Source organism: Corythoichthys intestinalis, chromosome 20 (genome assembly GCF_030265065.1).
Source record: "Corythoichthys intestinalis isolate RoL2023-P3 chromosome 20, ASM3026506v1, whole genome shotgun sequence".
Lineage (NCBI taxonomy): Eukaryota > Metazoa > Chordata > Actinopteri > Syngnathiformes > Syngnathidae > Corythoichthys > Corythoichthys intestinalis.
The window spans coordinates 11,313,161-11,334,266 of NC_080414.1; the positions used below are offsets into that span (position 1 = coordinate 11,313,161).

Genomic DNA, 21,106 nt, shown 5'->3' on the forward strand with positions numbered 1-21,106 from the left:
CTTGGATGTTTAGCACCGCCAGTGGCAACCATTGAGTTAAAGCATGACCCATCCTGGTTCCAACTTAAAAAAAAAAAAAAAAAAAAAAAAAAAAAAAAAAAAGGAACCAAGTTGCTACCAAAATCTTCCACCATAATAGTGTCTCGTTAACTATAAGGCTGCATTGATGGTGCTCGACACCCAATCATTTAGACTGGGAACGTTTGTTCATTCGAAACCAGAGCATTTACAGTTATTCTGTCTGATTTTCAGGGCATTTACACGTCACTTGCTGTTCATTTTGGGGCATTTATAGGTCATTTCCTGTTGAGTTTGAGTCACTGCCTATTAGAGGTGTAACGGTAAGCAAAAATCTCGGTTCGGTACGTACCTCGGTTTTGAGGTCACGGTTCAGTTCATTTTTGGTACAGTAAGAAAACAAAATGCAAAATATAAATGTGCTAGTTGTTTTTTACACACCTTTGTGCTTGCAACAATAGGAACATTAGCCTATGCAAAGCTAGAATCCTGCTCAAAAGGTAGCGGGTATTTAAAGATAATCCAACAACAATTTGCCTTTCAGACCCCGCGTATTGTTCAGCTTTCTTTCTGAAAGAAAGAAGAAAAAAGTCCTGTGCTAAAGAGAAAAGCAATCCCAATGACAAAGATTTTAACATGTATTTTACAAATGAAATGCCTCAATGAATTTTTTTTCTTATGAACGGTTTTCAAAAGCTTTGTTGGTGGATTTTCTTAAGTTAAAGTGCCACACAGAAATTAATAAATTTAATTGTGTAAGCAGGATCTGTGTATTTTTATTATTTATTTAAAGGTGTTTTAGCTCATTTCAATTTATTTTATTTCAATGGGCTGTTATTTTATTATGTGTTTGTATTTTACTAATGTGATGTAGTATTCATTTATATTGTATATTTTATGTTGTATAACGTTAGTTCCTATGTGAATATTAGTTCCTACTTGTTTTGCTGTGGTAGGAGGGTTTAGTATTGAACACGGGGCCGTGTTGGTTATTATTAAAGCAGAGAAGACAGCAGTAAATCAACAAAGACAAGTCAACTGTGCCCCGATCTACCACTCAAGAGATCTGATGGACTCAAAAAGTGGGTTACGATTGCATATTAGTTTGAAAATCGACCGGATCCACCATATTTTTACACGACTGACTTCAGGTCTGCCCGATCCTAGCTAGTAGTATTGACGCAGGAGGTTCCGCGTCTCGCGTCAAATAATAAACTCTGCTGTTCTTTTCGCGTGCGTCGTGTTGAGCCGCTTCTGGGACACGTCTAACACGCGGCCGCACTGCAACTGGTGTGCATTGGCTGATTGACTTTAACGCCCGCGGTTCACTGCATCCTTGCGGCGGTCGCGCCGTTGATGTTTCTGGGTTATACTGTCCTACCGTGTTGGTCCTCGTTATAGTAGAGAAGACGGAGTAAATATAATCTACACAAAGAAACTGTAACCCGATCGACTCACAGCCTCAAAAAGTAAGGGTTACATTACGTCAGAAACTCGTTCAGTACGCCTCCGTTCCGAACCGAGCACCACGTACCGAAACGGTTCAATACAAATACATGTACCGTTACCAGTGTTGTTAATAACGGCGTTACAATATAACGGCGTTACTAACGGCGTTATTTTTTTCAGTAGTGAGTAATCTAATTAATTACTTTTCTCATCTTGGCAACGCCGTTACAGTTACTGAGGCGGGAAAGGCGTGCGTTACTATGCGTTACTAAGTTGGTTGAATAAAAAAAAAGTCAGAGAGACGGACTCACGGAGACGAGAGAGCAGAGCAGGAAGACGCCGTTGCAAACGCGATGCTAGGTGGCTCCAATAATACCTGACTGTAGCCTACAAACTACGCCCACATGATACGGTAGATATCACATATTATAGAACTAGATGCAAATGATAGACACGGCTGCATTGGCAACATGTTTAAGGACTACATGCGTTAGTAAACAGCCGCCATCTTAAAGCAGTAGACCTCTCAGGAAGGCTGTTGTAGAGATCCTTCCTAGCGAACCTACTTTTTTTTTTTTTTTTTTTAATCTAAAATGGCCCTAAATCGGCAAAATCTTGACTTAAATCTATCTTTACATGATGAAACAGTTTTAAAACTTACACATGTTGAAAGTAGACAGAAGGGAACTAATGCAATAGCGGGAGCAATTTTAACAACTTTAACGGTTGATTCACAACTTTAAATGACTTCCACACATAGCAAAGGTTACTATCTAGTTATCGCAATACCCTTGTGTCTAGTTCAGTGGAGGGTAAAGAATTGGGCTAGGGCCAATTGTCCCAAAAGCCTTTAAACTTCACATTGTGTGACCTTTTTTTTTGTTTTGTTTTGGTTTCTTTTTGAGGGGAAAAAAAAAAAACATGAAAATTATCACTAGTTACTTTGCCAAGTAACTAATTACTCTTAAATTCAGGTAACTGAGTTACTAACGCAATTACTTTTTGGGAGAAGTAATTTGTAACTGTAATTAATTACTTTTTTAAAGTAAAATTAACAACACTGACCGTTACACCCTTACTGCCTAATGATTTCGGTGATTCCCAGGTCACTTCCTGTTCTGTAACACAAAATAAACAGGAAGTGACCCATAAAATACCCCAGAATCAATAAGGGAGTAACTGAAAATCTATAGGTAAAGGACCTTAAACGGCCCAAAATTAACCCATTGCCTGGCATTGGCTGTCACTGACGGCCATAGACGTTCAAACGGATTGGACGACTACAAGTGATATACTCATTCCGATTCACAGCAGAAGCTTGTTTTTCTGTTCATTAGTTGTTTGTAGAATATCCTAGAATGATTTCCTGACCAATGTATCGATAATCGTTGTATCGCCATATCGTCAGATCGTTATCGTGAGCTTTGTATCGCAAATCGTATCATATCGTGAGGTACCAAGAGGTTCCCACACCTAGTTCCAACTTCTAAGCACTTCAAATTTCAATTTTGAAGTCTCACCCTCTCAACTTGTAAATACATAGTTCATGCATTTTTAGATGTAAATGGCTGCAATTTCACGACAGATGAAGGATTCTGGGGAAATGTTGACTCAGTGTTTGAAAATAGCCGAGGTACAAGACATGAACAAGCACTGCAGGTGGGCTGCATCGCAATATTTCACTTTGCATATTTCAGTACCGCGAAAGCACAACAAGACACGTCCTGAATAACCAAGCTAAAGTGTATTTCCGGTGTGCCCCCAGGGGGCATAAAAACATTTTCCATTTTGAAGCGGCCGTATGACGCCACAGCCACCGAGATGTTTGCTCGGTTGGAGTTGAACCTTTGAGGCCTCTTGCGTAAGCAAATGTAAATGCCTCATGAAAGGTTATAGATGGTTAAAGAAGATTCTTGATCTAGTCGAGCGAAGCTCCAGCTAATGTGGGCCAGCACCACTGCTCCGATATCCCTCAGCTGCTTCACCACTGGGGGTCATGTGTCATGTTTTATTCCATGTGACATGCAAATGCCTTTCTTACATCAAACACGACATGTTCTGCTTAATCATGCACTCACATGGCGCGTCCAGATAGAACCCCGAGGAGAGGCAGCGGCTTTTTTTCCCCTACTCTTTTTAAGGCTCGGCGTTAGCCACTGAGGTCCAATTAGTCTGAACATTTGTTGGACCTCATTAAAGGCACTCTTACTTCCCGCAATCAATGATACAGTCCTTAGAGTTGATTTCTTATAAATAAACAGCCCTCAGAAACCTAGAAAGCAACTTTTTCTTCATTTTATTACAAAAATAAGTAGAAAAATATAAATATAAAACAATATGACTCGGCATTCAAGCGGCATGAATCCAGTGTTTTCCTACAACGTACACTTTTCTGGTTACATGTTACGCCTACGTAATGAAATGACTCCAGTTTGACAAATTAACTGCACCGACCGTTCACATGGACATTGCTCGTCAGACAAATAATAGCAAAGATTATATAGGATGTTGAAAAACACTTTGTACATGTACACTTTTTCCTTGGAGTGACTGGGCTCCCAAACACAATCCGGCGCCATTAAACATTGAGAGGATACAATACTGCTAGCGCTCTGCTCACTTACAAAACACATTTCCACGCCATTGTTCACAAAAAAGTCCTAAAAGTCAAAAGGCATCTTTACTTATTATGACCAAAAAACAGTAAAACTCGGAGAACCGGACCGCCCCAGTCAAGTTCTAATCCCTGTTGACCTTCAGTGCACGTGTGAGGGTCAAACAGACAACTAGTGGACTAGCGCACTAGCTAGGGCATCGGACATGAACAGATAATTCGCTTGATACATAGGTAGGCTGGCGGCAGACTTGCTAGTTAGCAAGCCAGCAAAGAGTCGGTCTGGCTAGCTCGCCGTAATCAGACCGAACGGAGATCTGTCTAGGTCTCCCGATCCGGGCTTCTCCCGATGTACATTTCCGCCAGCTTCTTGAACGGCGGTCCCCAGCTGCTGAGGTAATCATACTCCTGATCCCCTTCGGTGGCGGCGGACTCCAGCGAACTGAGCGATTCCGCCAGCGAGCCGCTGCCTTCGTACGCGTACGTCGCCAGCGAGTCATAAGGGGGCGCGGTGGGGTCGGAATCGTTTTCTTGAAGCCTCCCGTTGATGAAGTCTCTGACGTTCGTGTTATCCTTTATCGGGGATGTCCTCCGAAAGGAAAAGAGCATTTCGGGGATGATGTCCCTGCGCAACTTGTTGGCGTCCATCACCTCCGGGTTGCGTAGCGTGCCGATGTCGAAGGCTTGAGTGTCTTCCTCACCGCCGCCCTCGTCGTTGTAGCTGACCACGTTATCTCGAACGTCGTCTTTGGAGATGATGAGAGGCTCTTTCTTTCGTTGCTTCTTTAGGGCCGCGAACAGAACCACAATCACTGCACAGAAACAACAGAAAAGAAGGGGTCCGATAACAGGAATTATGACGTCAGCCTGAGAAATCCAATAACATTATTAATAGGACCGATAATATGTACTGTGCTGGCTTTACAGTTTACACACTTGTATGGGAAATCAGTTGACCATTTGCAGGGCATTGCTGCCACCTGCTGGTCAGGAAAATTTGCTGCATCTATTTTTTGTTACAGTAGTTTAGTAGTAGTAGTAGTAGTGGTAGCGGTAGCACTGACAATCGTGATTGCTTTCTGTTATGTTTCCGCCTCGGAAATATAGGTCTAAGTATTTTATGTTTACTATAACATATGGATGTGCAATGTATGTTTAGTTCTGTGGTGAAGAGTCATATGTACAGAACTTCATAAGTTATTGTATTATAGAAGCCAGCCAATGCTCTAGTAGCTGAAGCTAGTGTGCTATGCTATACAGTGGGGCAAATAAGTATTTAGTCAACCACTAATTGTGCAAGTTCTTCCACTTGAAAATATTAGAGAGGCCTGTAATTGTCAACATGGGTAAACCTCAACCATGAGAGGCAGAATGTGAAAATAAAAACTGAAAATCGCATTGTTTGATTTTTCAAGAATTTATTTGCAAATCATGGTGGAAAATAATTATTTGGTCAATACAAAAAGTTCATCTGAATACTTTGTTATGAACCCTTTGTTTGCAATAACGGAGGCCAAACGTTTTCTGTAACTCTTAACAAGCTTTTCACACACTGTTGCTGGTATTTTGGCCCATTCCTTCATGCAGATCTCCTCTAGAGCAGTGATTTTTTGGGGGGCTGTCATTGGGCAACACGGACTTTCAACTCCCTCCACAGAATTTCTATGGGGTTGAGATCTAGAGACTGGCGAGGCCACTCCAGGACCTTGAAATGCTTCTTATGAAGCCACTCCTTTGTTGCCCTGGGTGTGTGTTTGGGATCATTGTCATGCTGAAAGACCCAGCCACGTGTCATCTTCAATGCCCTTCCTGATGGAAGGAGATTTTCACTCAAAATTTCTCGATACATGGCCCCATTCATTCTTTCCTTTACACAGATCAGTCGTCCTGGTCCCTTTGCAGAAAAACCGCCCCAAAGCATGATGTTTCCACCCCCATGCTTCACAGTGGGTATGGTGTTCTTCGGATGCAATTGAGTATTTTTTCTCCTCCAAACACGAGAACCTGTGTTTCTACCAAAAAGTTCTATTTTGGTTTCATCTGACCATAACACATTCTCCCAGTCCTCCTCTGGATCATCTGAATGCTCTCTAGCGAACCGCAGACAGGCCTGGACATGTACTTTCTTCAGCAGGGGGACAGGTCTGACAGTGCAGGATTTGAGTCCCTGGCGGCGCATTGTGTTACTGATAGTAGCCTTTGTTACTGTTGTCCCAGCTCTCTGTAGGTCCTCCCGTGTGGTTCTGGAATTTTTGCTCACCGTTCTTGTTATCATTTTGACGCCACGGGGTGAAATCTTACATGGAGTCCCAGATCGAGGGAGATTATCACTGGTGTTGTATGTCATACAATTTTCTAATAATTGCTCCCACAATTGATTTCTTTACTCCAAGCGTTTTACCTATTGCAGATTTAGTCTTCCCAGCCTGGTGCAGGTCTACAATTTTGTCTCTGGTGTCCTTCGACTGCTCTTTGGTCTTGGCCATAGTGGAGTTTGAAGTGTGACTGACTGAGATTGTGGACAGTTGTCTTTTATACAGATAATGAGTTAAAACAGGTGCCATTCATACAGGTAATGAGTAGAGCCTCGTTAGACCTCTTTGACAGCCAGAAATCTTGCTTGTTTGTAGGTGACCAAATAATTATTTTCCACTCTAATTTGGAAATAAATTCTTTAAAAATCAAACAATGTGATTTTCTGTTTTTTTTTTCCCACATTCCGTCTCTCATGATTGAGGTTTACCCATATTGACAATTACAGGCCTCTCTAATCTTTTCAAGTAGGAGAACTTGCACAATTGGTGGTTGACTAAATACTTATTTGCCCCACTGTATATGTCTAAGTATTTTATGTTTACTATGTACAACATATGGATGTGCAATATATGTTTAGTTTTGTGGTAAAGGGGTCATATGTACAGAACTTCAAAGTTGTTGTGTTATAGAAGCCAACCAATCCTTTAGTAGCTCAAGCTAGTGTGCTATGCTATTCATATAATAGTTGTGTATTTAAGTGTATTGTGCAGTTTGATGTATATTGAGTATTGAATATGTGTATTTTTCTGTTGTACTTTCAACATATTAAGACTAGTGTCTTCCCATAAAAGCAAGAAAAGACCAAGCCTTGTGGTTTATGGAAGTGCATTCATTCTTAGCTGGCTGTCGAGCAGCGCAGAAGTGAAACGCACTGTTTTGTTCATGTCATTATTAAAAATCTGGTGAGATCAAAGGCAAATCTATGTTGAATCCACCACTTCTTTTTTCTTTCTTTCTTTCTTTTTTTTTTTTTTTTTTAAACCTCCAGGTGTTCAAAAACTCAGGTTATACATTTAAAAAATGATATATATTTATTATCGGTTATCGATATCGGTATCGGCTTTGAGGAACAGGAAGTTATCGGTATCGGTTCCAAAAAATGGATATCGTGCACCCCTAATAAGTGGCTAGAAAATTCCTCTAAAACAGAGAGGTGGTGCATGCTAACACGTAGCGGGCAAAGTGAGTGCACAGGAGCTAAAGTGCAGAGTGGAAAACACATTTGCTACCATTGATGAATCCTCAGCATTGCCTCAGGCGTTCACCTCCTATTTTCAAGATTCAGTGAGAAAGCTTTTTCTTTCAGTTCCCTTGAATGGCACGCTGACTGTATAAAATGCACCCCGCTCGCAGGATACTTTTAATGCTAGCTGGCACGCAACCTCTCAAATCTCCTTTTATTCTTTTGGCAATTCTTTTACCGAGTGAGAGTGGAAAACAATCTCAGAATTTTCCACAAGCACGAGTCCTTCACCTTTTCTGTCCTCTCTGCGGGCGGCGTGGTTGTCTGCTCGCCCCCCGCCCAAGTGCTAATTACAACGCGGCGCCCACGGGGTCGCGGGGGTGCAAGGTGGCTGTTTGAGTGGCGCCCTGTGATCATTTCTGACAGATAGGCCATCGCGTTCTAGGAGGTGACCGAGGGGATGCAATGATGAGGACTAGGAAGTCCTGGTGAACCCAAGCTGAGGCCAGCGTGATAGTTTGTCTAGCACAAAACTTGTCAGAAGGTGAGCAGATTTCATGATGGTTTCCTAGAAAGCAGAGCAATTGGGTTAAAGTGTCACTGACCAAAGATGCTCTTTGACCGGAGAACTTCTAAATTCTCATGGAAAGTTCTCCCAGGAGACTCCCTAGCAAGTCAGATTCAGCAAATGTATTCCTAGTTCGGCTTTGTTCCTTAAAAGCAATCCATGATTTAGCCCAATGCTCAACAACTGTCGCCAAGACCTCGGATCAATTAACTTTGAGACCAATGCAACCGGTTTCTGTATCTGGGGTGCCTTACAAGTCCATGGACAGGCTCCAGTACAGTATGTCCAGGACTCTGCTGCCAGCTTTTCACCCATTCAAAGCCCTGGCAGCACATCTCCCCCACCCTTTCGCACATTCACTGGCTACCAGTCAATTTTTGTGTACTCTGAACCTAATTACTAGCAAATCCCTGCATGCTTTTGGCCCTGCTTTACAGTGCATCCAGGAAGAATTCACAGTATTTCAAACATTATTATTTATTAATCCTTTCATTCATGAATTGTTAGTTTTACCATTACAGGGCACTGATTTAATTCACTGGCTGCCATTGACGACACAGGACGTCAAATTTATTGAATGGATGTCCAGCGCTGTCAATTACACTGAAAGATTGAAAGAGCCATAGACATCATCACTATTGACGTGTCACTTCGTCAGTTCTTTGCGTGACGCCTTATCAGAGGGGCCGAACTTCATTTAGTAGACGGCACAAGCTCATGTCGGATTTAAGATTGGATTTAACTACGAAAGCTGTACCGCATAGAAACTGGAAGGATTGTCTCAGGAGTGATTTGTTCGAGGATTCAAGGTAAATATTATATTTTTCGTACCATGCATGCGTGATTGAAGCATGGATTCGCAGGAATTTTCTTCTTTGTTTACACATGGAGGCGGCTAATTTTCGTAACTGATTTTCATTTACTTTTAACCAAGAATCAAGACTGTTTTACGTCCATATCTATAAAGAATTCAGGGATTTAAGCATTTATTCACAAGAATTTTCGTCAGAAAAGCTCCTGTTACGCCAGTTGGCTGCTAGCCTTGTTCGATAACATAGTAGCATTGTACTTCGTCAATATACGTAAAATAAACGCAAACTGCACGGTTTCGTTGCTTTTAACCAAGAATCGAGACTGTTTTACGTCCATATCTATAAAGAATTCAGGGATTTAAGCATTTAATCTCAAGAATTTTTGCCACAACAGCTCTGCTTACGCCAAGCGGCCGCTAGCCTCATTCGCTAACATAGTAGCATTGTACTTCGTCAATATACAGAAAATAAATGCTAACTGCACGTTTTTTTTTTTGCTTTTAACCTAGAATCGAGACTGTTTTATGTCCATATTTATAAAGAATTGGGGGATTTAAGCATTTATTCACAAGAATTTTCGCCAGAAAAGCTCCTGTTACGCCAGGCAGCCGCTAGCCTCATTCGCTAACATAGTAGCATTGTACATCGTCAATATACGGGAAATAAACGCCAACTGCACGGTTTCGTTGCTTTTAACCAAGAATCGAGACTGTTTTACGTCCATATCTATAAAGAATTCAGGGATTTAAGCATTTATCTACAAGAATTTTCGCCAGAAAAGCTCCTGTTGCGCCAGGTGGCCGCTAGCCTTGTTCGCTAACATAGTAGCATTGTACTTCGTCAATATACGCAAAATAAACGCAAACTGCTTGGTTTCTTTGCTTTTACCCAAAAAACGAGACTGTTTTATGTCCATATCTATGAAGAATTCGGGGATTTAAGCATTTATTCGCAAGAATTTTCGCCAGAAAAGCTCCTATTAAGCTACGTGGCCGCTACCCTCGTTCGCTAACATAGTAGCATTGTACTTCGTCAATATACGGGAAATAAACGCTAACTGCTTGGTTGCTTTGCTTTTAACCAAGAATCGAGACTGTTTTACAACCATATGTTTGAAGAATTTGGGGATTTAAGCATTTATTCACAATAATTTTTGCCAAAAAAGCTCCTGTTATGCCAGGCGGTGGCTAGCCTCATTCGCTAACATAGTAGTATTGTATTTTGTCAATATATGTAAAATAGACGCTAACTGCACGCTTTCTTTGCTTTTAACCAAGAAACGAGACTGTTTTACGGCCATATCTATGAAGAATTTGGGGATTTAAGCATTTATCCACAAGAATTTTCGCCAAAAAAGCTCTTTTTACGCCAGGCGGCAGCTAGCCTCATTTACTAACATAGTAGCATTGTACTTCGTCAATATACGTAAAATAAACGCTAAGTGACTGACCTGATGATTTCATCAATAAATTGTATGAATCCTTGCCGAAGCCCATGGAAGTCATACAAAATATTAAATTTGGATCTCACAGCACCACTACTTAATTCGCTTATGTTATGTCACATATTTCTGTGTTTGAAGTACATTTTTTGTTCAATTTTCACATTACTTTCTGTAGGCGACAAAACTTGTCATGCCAAAATTTCACCTTTATGTCTTCATTAAATAATAATTTTTTTTTCAGTGACACAAATATATTTTTTTTTACATTCAACATCATTTGGGAGGGTCTTAGCTTTCATAAGAGCCATTTGTGAAACCAGTTGAATAATTAAAAGTCAGGTTATTAGCTATTTTTTTCTACAAAATGGATAAGCGACAACACTTTTGTCAGGGACTGTATAAAGATGTTCATTCAAATTGTAGGTCCATGCTTATGCCCTGCCACCCCTGACCCCTTCCTGCATTTTACGATCATCAATCTAATCTGGTGGAATCTTATTTGTTTGGTTACACTGTTTTTCATGATCATGATTTCTCGTTACAAAACTCACTGAGCAGAATGATGACGCAGAGCAATATGGCCACCAGGGCGCCAGTAGTGAGCCCGTCGGAGAAGGGCAGGACCTCAGGGTTGCACGATTGCATGTTGCCACGGCTGTCGCAAGCACAAACGCGCACGATTAGTGTGCTGGTGCTGCTCTGGACGGGGTAGTCGCTGTCTGAAATAACCACAGGCAGAAAATAGACACTCATCTCGCGCCGGCTGAAGCCTCCCCGCCGTGTCAGGATATTGGCGGTGTTATCTGCAGGAAGAAGATGGAGAACACGGAGTAATGACCAACCTTTTGATAACCTTGTCAAAAGTTTAGCAGAGCTAGACTGCTCATATTTTTACAAGATGTCGCCGGTAGAGCCGCTTACCTTCCTGGTCATTAATGGTGAAGTTTGGATTCTCTGCTTTTATGCTAAAAAGAAACTTGTGTCCAACCAGTGGCTCGTCTGTATCCACGGCACTGATTGTTTGAATTAACTGTTTGAGAGAGAAGGAAATTAAAAAAAAAAAAAAAAAAAAAACATGTTAGCAATGTGAAGCTAGTTTAGGGAATTGAAATGATTGAAAGATAACAGGAATCACAATGATCTGCAAATGAGCCAATTAAAGAATTAGCAGCTTCTCGTTTGGCTCCGCTGCGAACAACAACAACTCTTGGATGGCGACACGTACGCATAACGGCGCGCCGCTAACAGCAACCTTCTTCCTCTCTCAATGTCAGCGAGTGACCGCTTTTGCTGCCAACGCGCCTGGTGCTTTGCCCAATGACAGTTCGGATTGGCGTTTGTTCTTGCAACTTTACTTTTTCTCTTTGGGCATGAATTTAAAACTAGATTACAGTTTTTGAGCTGTTAAAATATGAAATGGTTGTCAGTTCGTTTGTTGTTTCATTCAATTAAATTAGTATTCTATATGTGTGCAGTGGGACTTGGTTAAATAAAACAAAAATCCAGTTAGGGACTTTATAATTAATCCATCTTGATCAATTGAATATTAATTGCACTACTGTATACTTACTATTTGTTCCAAAAATATATATTAAAAAAAAGAACTTTGTGAACAACTGAACCAAACATAAACACACACAAATTTAGTTAGCACTTTCCAAATGCTTGTAATCTGATTTACTTTAGAAACAAACAAACAAAAAATTATAAATAGAAAATATCCAGTTCTGTTACAAAAAGTTATCCAAAAAAAGTACAGTCTTGAGTGTGTGTGCACTCCATGGCCACTGGGAGGCAGCAGTTCTCAGAGAAGGGCCTGCTTTGTAACACTAGTTCAAGAAGAAAAAGAAATGAAATTTTGTAATAGTTTTGACAGTTAAATAAGGCAAATGAATGCTAGTTTCTGTTAGCGCTTGAATGGTGCATTCCATGGTATATAAGCATAAATCTATTATCTGCATTCTACAAAAAAACTATATTTTGTATTTTAATGCGTAGTATGTGTAATTTTCCTTGTGTAACCGGTCTGCGTGGAGCCTTGCCGCATGACGCAATCAGTCCCCCTCGTCCGGGTCAGGACTCGCACCCTCGCTGCACGGCGCATCCAGCAGAGGAGGCAAGCATGCTAACCGCTAAGCCAAAAGCCCCCTCTTTAACTCATTTGCTCCCAAAAACGTATAAATACATTCTATTTTTAATTGTTTCAGTGTTCCAAAAACGTATTTATACGTCTGTTACGTTTTTTTATAATTTTTTTTTTACAAGAGGCATCTCTAGGTTCCGTTGACCTAAACTGCAATGCACAATGCTCAAAACAAATTTTAAAGCAATAAAAATGGCCACTAGAGGGCAGTAGCGCATTTTGTAAGAATTCATCTCGGGCCAAGTGAAGAAAAATAGTCGGGAAACGGAAGATGGAGGGATCTCGTGAAGACGCGAGAGAATTTTTAAAAATGTGGAGAACGATCGGGAAAAAGGCAAACGACACTGGAGGAGTGTTTTGAAAAGAAAACGAAACCATCGTCAAAGAAGGATTCAAAAAAATCTATCATGATGAGACAGACGGTGACGGCCACAACAGCGTCAGGTTCCACACGCGTTCTGCAGAGCTCACGTTGCGTTACTCCTGAGCCCGAGGTTGAAACCAACGATAAAGATGATGAAAAAAGTAAGACTGATCTTGATCCGGACTCATCAAATTACTGGGAGCCACCTCATTCAACCAGGAGCAGCCGAGAGCCTTCCCCGTTGTTATGTGCGCAAATAGTTCAACAGTTCAATAGTTTAGTTATTTGAAAATAAAATGTTACTTTGCGATCAAAAGCTCTATTTGTCTTGTTGTTTATGTTATTTTGCAGAACGGAAAAATTATTTTGATGTTTCGGATGTCACAAAAATGAAAAGTAGCTGTGTTAAAGTCAAAGTTATGTTTGAAATGTATGCTTTTACAAAGAGCTCAATTTCTCTGTTTTTTTCATCAGAAATTGGAAAATTGCTCAAACTAAGCAATTTTCTAATGCTGATTTCTAAAGAATGGAAAAACATATGAACTAACTTTTTTTTCTGCTGAAAGAAAAGAGTCTAATCTTTCTTTTGGTGGGCTCCATGTTTATATAGCAATGGAACAGAATGTTCTGTGGGCCTTGCAAAATCAGTCAAAATCCAGTAAAACGGCCGGGAGCGAAGGGCCTTGCTCCGGTGAAAATGGCTGGGAGTGAATGAGTTAAGGCATCGAGAGCGAGGTTTCTATGCAACGCAATGCAACGTTTGATCATTGATAGGCATGTAAAAAGCTCTCCTCATGCACATTAGCTGCACGTTTGCTGCACAACAACTGCAGCCCCCCTCCTCCGGGGAACGAGCTATAAATTGCTCTCCGCCGGGCGGTTTGCCAATCCGCAAAGACTATCGACAACCCAGTCGTCATGTCAAATAATCCGGGCTAGTTATGTGTGATTTACCGCTTCGAAGACTTTGAAACATCACTCGGTTCGTGTTAGCATGTCAGCTAGCTGTCACGCCTCTTGGTTTGTTTACATTCTCCGAAGCCGGGGAAGGGAAATGACATTTGTCTGATTTAGGTGTCATAAAATATCGTTCGGGAGGTGCGACAGTAAAGTGAAGTCGACAGTTTTGACCATTATGGAGTAATTTTGCCATGTCGTCCTGAATAAGTGCATTTTTATCAATTCTTATCCCATTTAGCACAAGACTGTTATTTGTCATGACCATGCCATTTATTTGGCAATTGGGGAAAATACTTGGATAAAAAGAATATCCTGTAAAAATATTGAAGTAAAGAGACAGAATCAATGACATTTTGCTGATCTCTTCGTCGCGTTTTCCTCGTTGTCAATAGTTCCCCCTCGACGGGCTGTCTGGTCCTTCTCAAGCCATTTATTTAGCTATTGGGGAAAAATACTTGGATAAAAAGAATATCCTGTAAAAATATTGGAGTAGAGAGACTGAAACGATGACATTTTGCGGCTCTCTTCGTTGCGTTTTCCTCGTTCGGAATAATTCCCCCTCAATGGGCTGAATAGTAAAACCGATGAGCCCAGTCTCCCGCTGACGTCATCCACCTGTTGGGGACGCTAGAGCCATATAATGGTAGGCGTGGCTAACCGGCAGATTAAAAGACTAATTTCTAGTTATCTGCGCTTTGCTAAATTGTTGTATATAGTCGAATCGTCTCAAAATACAGTGGTACCTCTACATACGATCGCTTCGACACACAAACCTTTTGACATCCGGCGTAAAATTTGACTCGCCATTTGTTTCTACATCCGACGACATGCTCGAAATACGACGACAATGGCAGCACCGCAGACGAATGCGCGGCGGATTTTCTTGTGTGACAAATCAACACTGGTTTCAGAAAAGGTTGGTACAGGTGGTGAAACAAGGAAAAAGTTGACGCTTACCTTCTAAATAAAGATGCAAATGACAGAAAAATATGAGCGTAGGGTGGGCATCCGTGAAATGGCTCAACAATACATCTCCACGGTCCTCCTCCGACCATCGTTCGCCAGTCTTTATAAGTTAAGCTGACAATTCTTATTGTGGTAACATCTCCAGAGAAATCGTCAACTTTGCCACGTTTTTATCATTTATTTCACAACTTATTCAAAACAAAAACACCTTCTGTCTGCCGCAATTGACGGTGTTCTCAAGAAAACATTCAAAGTGAAAGTGAAACTCAAGCTCACCGGTCTGTCTCTGGCACGTCAGCCCCGCGGTGCGTTCAGGGTCAGCAAAAAATGTCCGCCACATTAGAACCCGATTCGTTACATTAATTCAGGAATTATTATTATTATTATTATTGTTATTATTCTGATTTTGATTTATAATTTATTTGTTTTGCTATGTGTAATTGCAATTTGTAATAGTACCAGCAGTATTTTTTAAGGATTTAGTGAAGGTTTTTGGGCTGTGGAACGAATTAATGGAATTATAATGTATTCCTATGGGAAAATCCTGCTCGACATACGACCATTTCGACTTACAAACAAGGTCCTGGAACGGATTAACTTCATATGTAGAGGTACCACTGTATGGTATTTAAGACTTTTTTTCTCCTGTCGTATGCTCTTTAAAGGCTAAAGCAACATGGGGTATCTAGCCAAAATAAGAAAGCAAAACTTACCAAGCAGCACCTGACACGTTTAACGAAATCAGCCTGGAATGGGCACAGGTAAGCGTGTGCGTGGGGAAGGGGGAGGTGCAGCACGTCACATGAGTGACACGACTAAACACTGCTAAATGCGTCCTAACTACACATACAATAAGAAAATATCACACATTGTGAATTTATGACTGAAACTGGCCAATTTTTATCTCGTTCTCATGTCATTAGACGACAACTGGCATCCATCTTGTTATGTTTTGGACTCCCGAGACACGTTTTCTGCGCATCATCATGACGTCATCGTCATGAAAAAATTGTTTGTTGACGAAATATTTTCGTTATCGTCATCGTTGACTAACACAACACTGATTCTGTGTGTTTAGGTGTAATAAACGTCTTGGCTTGCAGTATTTTTTTAGATGTTTAGATGTATGGTAGCATCATCGGTATACCAGGAATTGTGCAAGCAGTGACAACAGTGCCAAAATGCATTATGCATGATGGGGGAAAATATTACATTATGCCTTTGTGATGTATGATTGCTTCTGTGACATAGATTGTAACAACTTCTATTGTTTTTCACCTTGTTCCCATAGTTAGGAGACGCGCCTGAGTAGGGAATCTCACGAGATAACTTGTTTTGCACCATAGTACGCGCTTGAGTCCCATAAGTTAGGAGGGAATCTCACGAGATAACTTGTTTTGCACTCATATTATTTACCGTGGAAACACAACATCTGCTACCGGACAGCACAACCTGGGAACCACGCAAGGAAAAGCCCGTTTTTCGAGGGGCTGAACCAAAAGTAGCTTTGTCATTGGATGGGGCCACGCCGCCTGGGAGCGGAGGTTGGCCGTCTCCGCCCCCGTATGGCGCGTCCCTACAAAAACAGGACAAATCCGGGCGACCCGTGAAGTCCGCCACCGGGTCACGTACGGATCGCCTGGCTTTGTTCCTTCGCCGCCTTACCGGAGCGTTGGGTCCCGCTCATCTGTCACGGTAAGCGATTTTCATTGCTAAAGGAACACCTGGTTGTGCTGTAACGATAATGCGGGGATTCTGGGATTGACAAACTCAAATCTAGCGTCACGTTACAATTGTTTTTGCTTGTTTTTGATACTGGTTGCTTACTCTTGTGGGATTATAATCAATAAATCTCATTTATTCTACATTTTCTAATCAATAAACATTATCTATTTTGCAAAAGTGTGCCTGTTACTGATTCACCGCGAACCTGGAAATTTCGGAAAACAATCCATTAATCAATCTTTAACGCTTTAAAGTACATACCTGTCCGGCTTTGACATTCTCGCAGACAAACGTATCGTAGGACATAGCAAACTCGGGAGCGTTGTCATTCACGTCCAGCACTTTGATGAAAACTGCCACTCTGGCAACATGATGTGGGTTGTCTACCAAACAAAAGAATTATTTTGTTAAGGTTCCTCAGTTGTGCAACAGTTAACCAATAGGCAAAATTTAAAAGTTGTACTCATGTCCGTTGCCGTCACTGAGATATTGTGCCATTTGGACATTTCTCTGTCCAGAGCTTTTCTGGTTGTAATGGTGCCATTATAAGAATCAATGTTGAAGATTCTCTCGAGGTCGGTGTGACGATCAATGGCGTATCTGCATCAAGTTCCCAAAAAAATATTCATTAAAACTTTGCACCATCAGCGCAAGCTACATCTTTTACTTCTGAAGCTCGCCAGACACGGACATTTTGTCATTGTATGCTGCAAGCGTCAAGAGTGTAATCTACTGCCAATGGTTTTGTTTAATGTTGCCAAACAAGATACATCCGTAGGGCTGGGACAGTTCATTTGTCGCTCAGCTTTACATTTCTACTCCTTTGGGAACTGATCGTCTTCCTACTTTTGTAGTCTTTTACAGTTCAAATTGTCCTAACATTAAAAACGTACACCATGCTGTGTGAGTAGACTGTAGTATTTGCTGAGCTGCGGCAATCAATTCCACTAATTAGACTCATTGACTTTGCATGCCTGACCAAAGAGATTACGCAGCCTTCTGGGATATCGACTGCATCTTTATACACTTTTCTGATGGTTTCTATCAGGAATCTTGATTGTGATTGGTTTGAAATAAGACATTCATTTCATGTCATGTCATTCAGTTACCTCTACCAGTCGGTGAAGTTCGAAGGCAAAGGTTATGTAGTTGCTATGTATTCAGTTTGTCTCAATAAAAAAGAACAAATTGATTATTATCAAAGTTGCAATAAATGTTAGTGATATAAAACAAAAAATGTCATTAGTATGGAGTAGGGCTGTCAAAATTAACGCGTTAACGGGCGGTAATTAATTTTTTACATTAATCACGTTAAAATATTTGACGCAATTAACGCACATGCCCCGCTCAGATTAAAATGACAGCAGTGTAATGTCCGCTTGTTACTTGTTTTTTGGTGTTTGGCGCCCTCTGCTGGTGCTTGGGTCCAAATTATTTTATGAGTGAGCATGGTGTAATGACATCAACAACGGCGAGCTACTAGTCTATTTTTTGATAGGAAATTTTACAAATTTTAATAAAACGAAAACATTAAGAGGGGTTTTAATATAACATTTCTCTAACTTGTACTAACATTTATCTTTTAAGAACTACACGTTTTTCTATCCATGGATCGCTTTCAGAGAATATTAATAATGTTAATCATTACTAGGCATGTGCCGGTATGATATTTTGACGGTACGATAACCGTGAGCCAAAATACCGCGGTTTCACGGTATCACGGTATTGCAATTATAGCTCCAAAATGTGTTATTTTGAGATGTATGGGTTAAAAAATAAATAAATAAATAAAAAATTCCATCGAACAGGATTTTTTTTTTTCATAACATAGTTGCAAATTGGGATATGAATGTATTGTTAAAATAAATAAATTATCAATAAAAAAACCAAATATTTTAAATAAAATTAAAATATAACGTAGTCTATACCCACAGTTTAGAGCAAGAACAAAATAATTTCTATTAAAAAAAGTAAAAACTCTTCTTAATAAAATTTAGAAAAATTTATACTGCACTATTTTTTTTGAGGATAGAAAAGTTCAAGTGAAGTTTCGCCATTTTCAGCCACGGTGTCAACTCTAGTCTACATGATGTCATGCCTTTGTGTTTAAAGAACAAAGAATTCAAAAGTTAATAAGTTAGTTAAACATGTATAAGTTAGTTAAAATGTAAATATTGTTGTGGAAAGGTTTCATCTTAAAAAAAAAAAAAAAAAAAAAATCATTGGGAGTGAGACCCCTCCTTGATCAAGCGAACGTGGATTTGTGCTTAGGGCAAGATCTTTCCTCAGTTAACGATCTTTGATGCTATGCCTTTTTTCCCCTCCATTCAAGTGAATCAAGCTTGTTTTCTTACTCTGCGGCTGTAACACTCGACGAAGTTGCTCTCGCAGCTAAGCCTAGGCTAACATTCGTCTTTTATAAGCTTTTAGTTAGTTTGTATATCGAATTTCAAAGGAAAATATGTGTTTTGTTTTTGGCGAACTTTTTCATAGAGCTAATCTGTTTAGCTACTCACACATAGAAAAATACAATTGTACAACGTTTTAAATGTATTCATTTTGTATATTCCACTTACCACGATTTGAGAGCTCAATAAATTGAAGAAAAGAACGCCTTAAGTTTGGATTATTTGTTTAGGGTTCACTGGCTGTTTAGCCGATAGTCACTTTCACACACAGCAACAAACGGGAGGGGGTGAGCACTGCCGCGCCACGCCACTTCTGGCTGCATTTTTGACACATGAAAAATGGCGACTACCGTACTACAGTCTGACGGAAAATTTTAGTGGTTTTGAAACCGCGACGTTTTCACACCACGGTAAACCGTGAAACCGGTAACCGGCACATGTCTAATCATTACCATCACCATCTTGTTTATTTATTGTTGATTTATAAACAAATACAGTACTTATGTACTGTATGTTGAATGTATATATCCATCTTGTGTCTTATCTTTTCATTCCAACAATAATTTACTGAAAAATATGGCATATTTTATAGATGGTTTGAATTGCGATTAATTACGATTGATTAATTTTTAAGCTGTAATTAACTTGATTAAAAATTTTAATTGTTGGACAGCCCTAGTATGGAGTAATGAGGTCAAAGGTCGCTGAGCCAAACTGAATTCGTACAAATTCAAGATAACTCAAGAACAAATCAGGGGATTATTACCAAATTTTCAGGATTTAATTTGTAATATGAAACAGAAGAAGTGATTAACTCATCTGCTACCATTGACAGTGATGTACGTCCAACCCATTCGAACTGGGAGATCTGGCAACCCTTCCAGTTAAAACAGTTTGGATGTATTCTAGTGTAAAACTAATTAAAATTTTACACCAGAGGCATTAAAAGAGCCACATGATTCGACTTCTATTATCAATTGCACTGAGAGTCCAATTTTGGGGTCGTGAGGTCAAAGGTCACAAGGCCAAATTGAATTTGTATGTTTGTGTTGAGCTTAAGAACAAACGAACGGGAATGTTATCAAATTGCAGGATATGTTTGTCATGTAGGAGAAGTGATTACATTTCGGAGTAATGAGGTCAAAGGTCACAGTGCTACTTCGTCGCAGGTTTACCATTTGAGTGCTTCTCTAGTTTTTTATAATGTAAATAATTGCCACGTACTTGACCATCTTGTTTTCGCAATCAGGGTCCTGCGCCGACACCACCCCCACGAAGCTACCGGCGGCCGTGTCCTCGTGCACCTCAATGAAGTAACGGTTTTGAGTGAAAACGGGGGGCTCGTCCACGTCCTCTACCGTGACCTTGACGGTGGCAAAGTCCGTGAAGTACAGACCCTGGATGTACCTTGCATCGAGGTAGGTGTTTCTCACTTCCACCCTGAACTCATAGTCCCGTTTGGTTTCGTAATCGAGCGCCTGCAGATGAGAGGGATCGGCATCAGGAAACTCCGTAATAGGCACTTCAGCGTATTCCATTTGTCGACCTTTATCTCAGCCGCTCTCTCAACTGAAAGTTACAAGTCAGAGTGAGGAATGCTGATCGAGGAGATTTTGAGGGAAAAGTGTGAGTTTCCGGCAAAAGACTTCATATTATTCATTTCAAAGGCTCAGGATATAGCCGGTTTTATGCGTCAAATTCTGTCATTTATCCTTTCTCATGTGAATGAAGCTTATCAGGCCGCACTCTTATCCAAAACGCTCCGATTGTGTGTTTAAGTTACTCACCAGGAGACGTGAAAGCTGATAAAAGTTCAGTTAAATGAAAGCAAGCAGGAAATTCACCTCATCCAGGAACTTAAAACGCGACAAGGTAATATTGCAGCCAGAAAGCGTGATAAGGATAGCGTTTCTTTAAAAGGCCAGTAGCGGTTCGGGATTCATTCAGGGTGAGAAAAAATATGAATATAGCAGATCTTCTTGTGGGGTTTAGAACGTCTCAGGCGCATTCATCTCCTGTGTCAGTGCCAGGCGGGAAGTATGCTTGCACAGATCATCGCAAATGCCATAAAATGGGGTTGTTGAAGTCATTTTCATAGATGAGTAGGAATGGCTTTCATATTTTCAACAACAAATA

At 40.5% G+C, this 21,106-nt stretch overlaps 1 protein-coding gene across 2 annotated transcripts in view; it reads right to left on the reverse strand.

Moving 5' to 3' along the window:
• Positions 1-3,748: 3,748 nt before the first annotated feature.
• The window catches only part of cdh10a (cadherin 10, type 2a (T2-cadherin)), a 66,496-nt gene continuing 49,138 nt past the window's right edge, over positions 3,749-21,106 (reverse strand). For both annotated transcript variants that reach the window (XM_057823953.1, XM_057823954.1), the window contains 6 exons: positions 20,195-20,448; positions 17,026-17,162; positions 16,824-16,945; positions 11,326-11,434; positions 10,956-11,207; positions 3,749-4,893 (listed from right to left, as the gene is read on the reverse strand). In XM_057823953.1, coding sequence (XP_057679936.1) covers positions 4,403-4,893; positions 10,956-11,207; positions 11,326-11,434; positions 16,824-16,945; positions 17,026-17,162; positions 20,195-20,448 — 1,365 coding nt within the window. In that variant the 3' untranslated portion in view covers positions 3,749-4,402. The remainder of the gene's footprint in view (positions 4,894-10,955; positions 11,208-11,325; positions 11,435-16,823; positions 16,946-17,025; positions 17,163-20,194; positions 20,449-21,106) is intronic.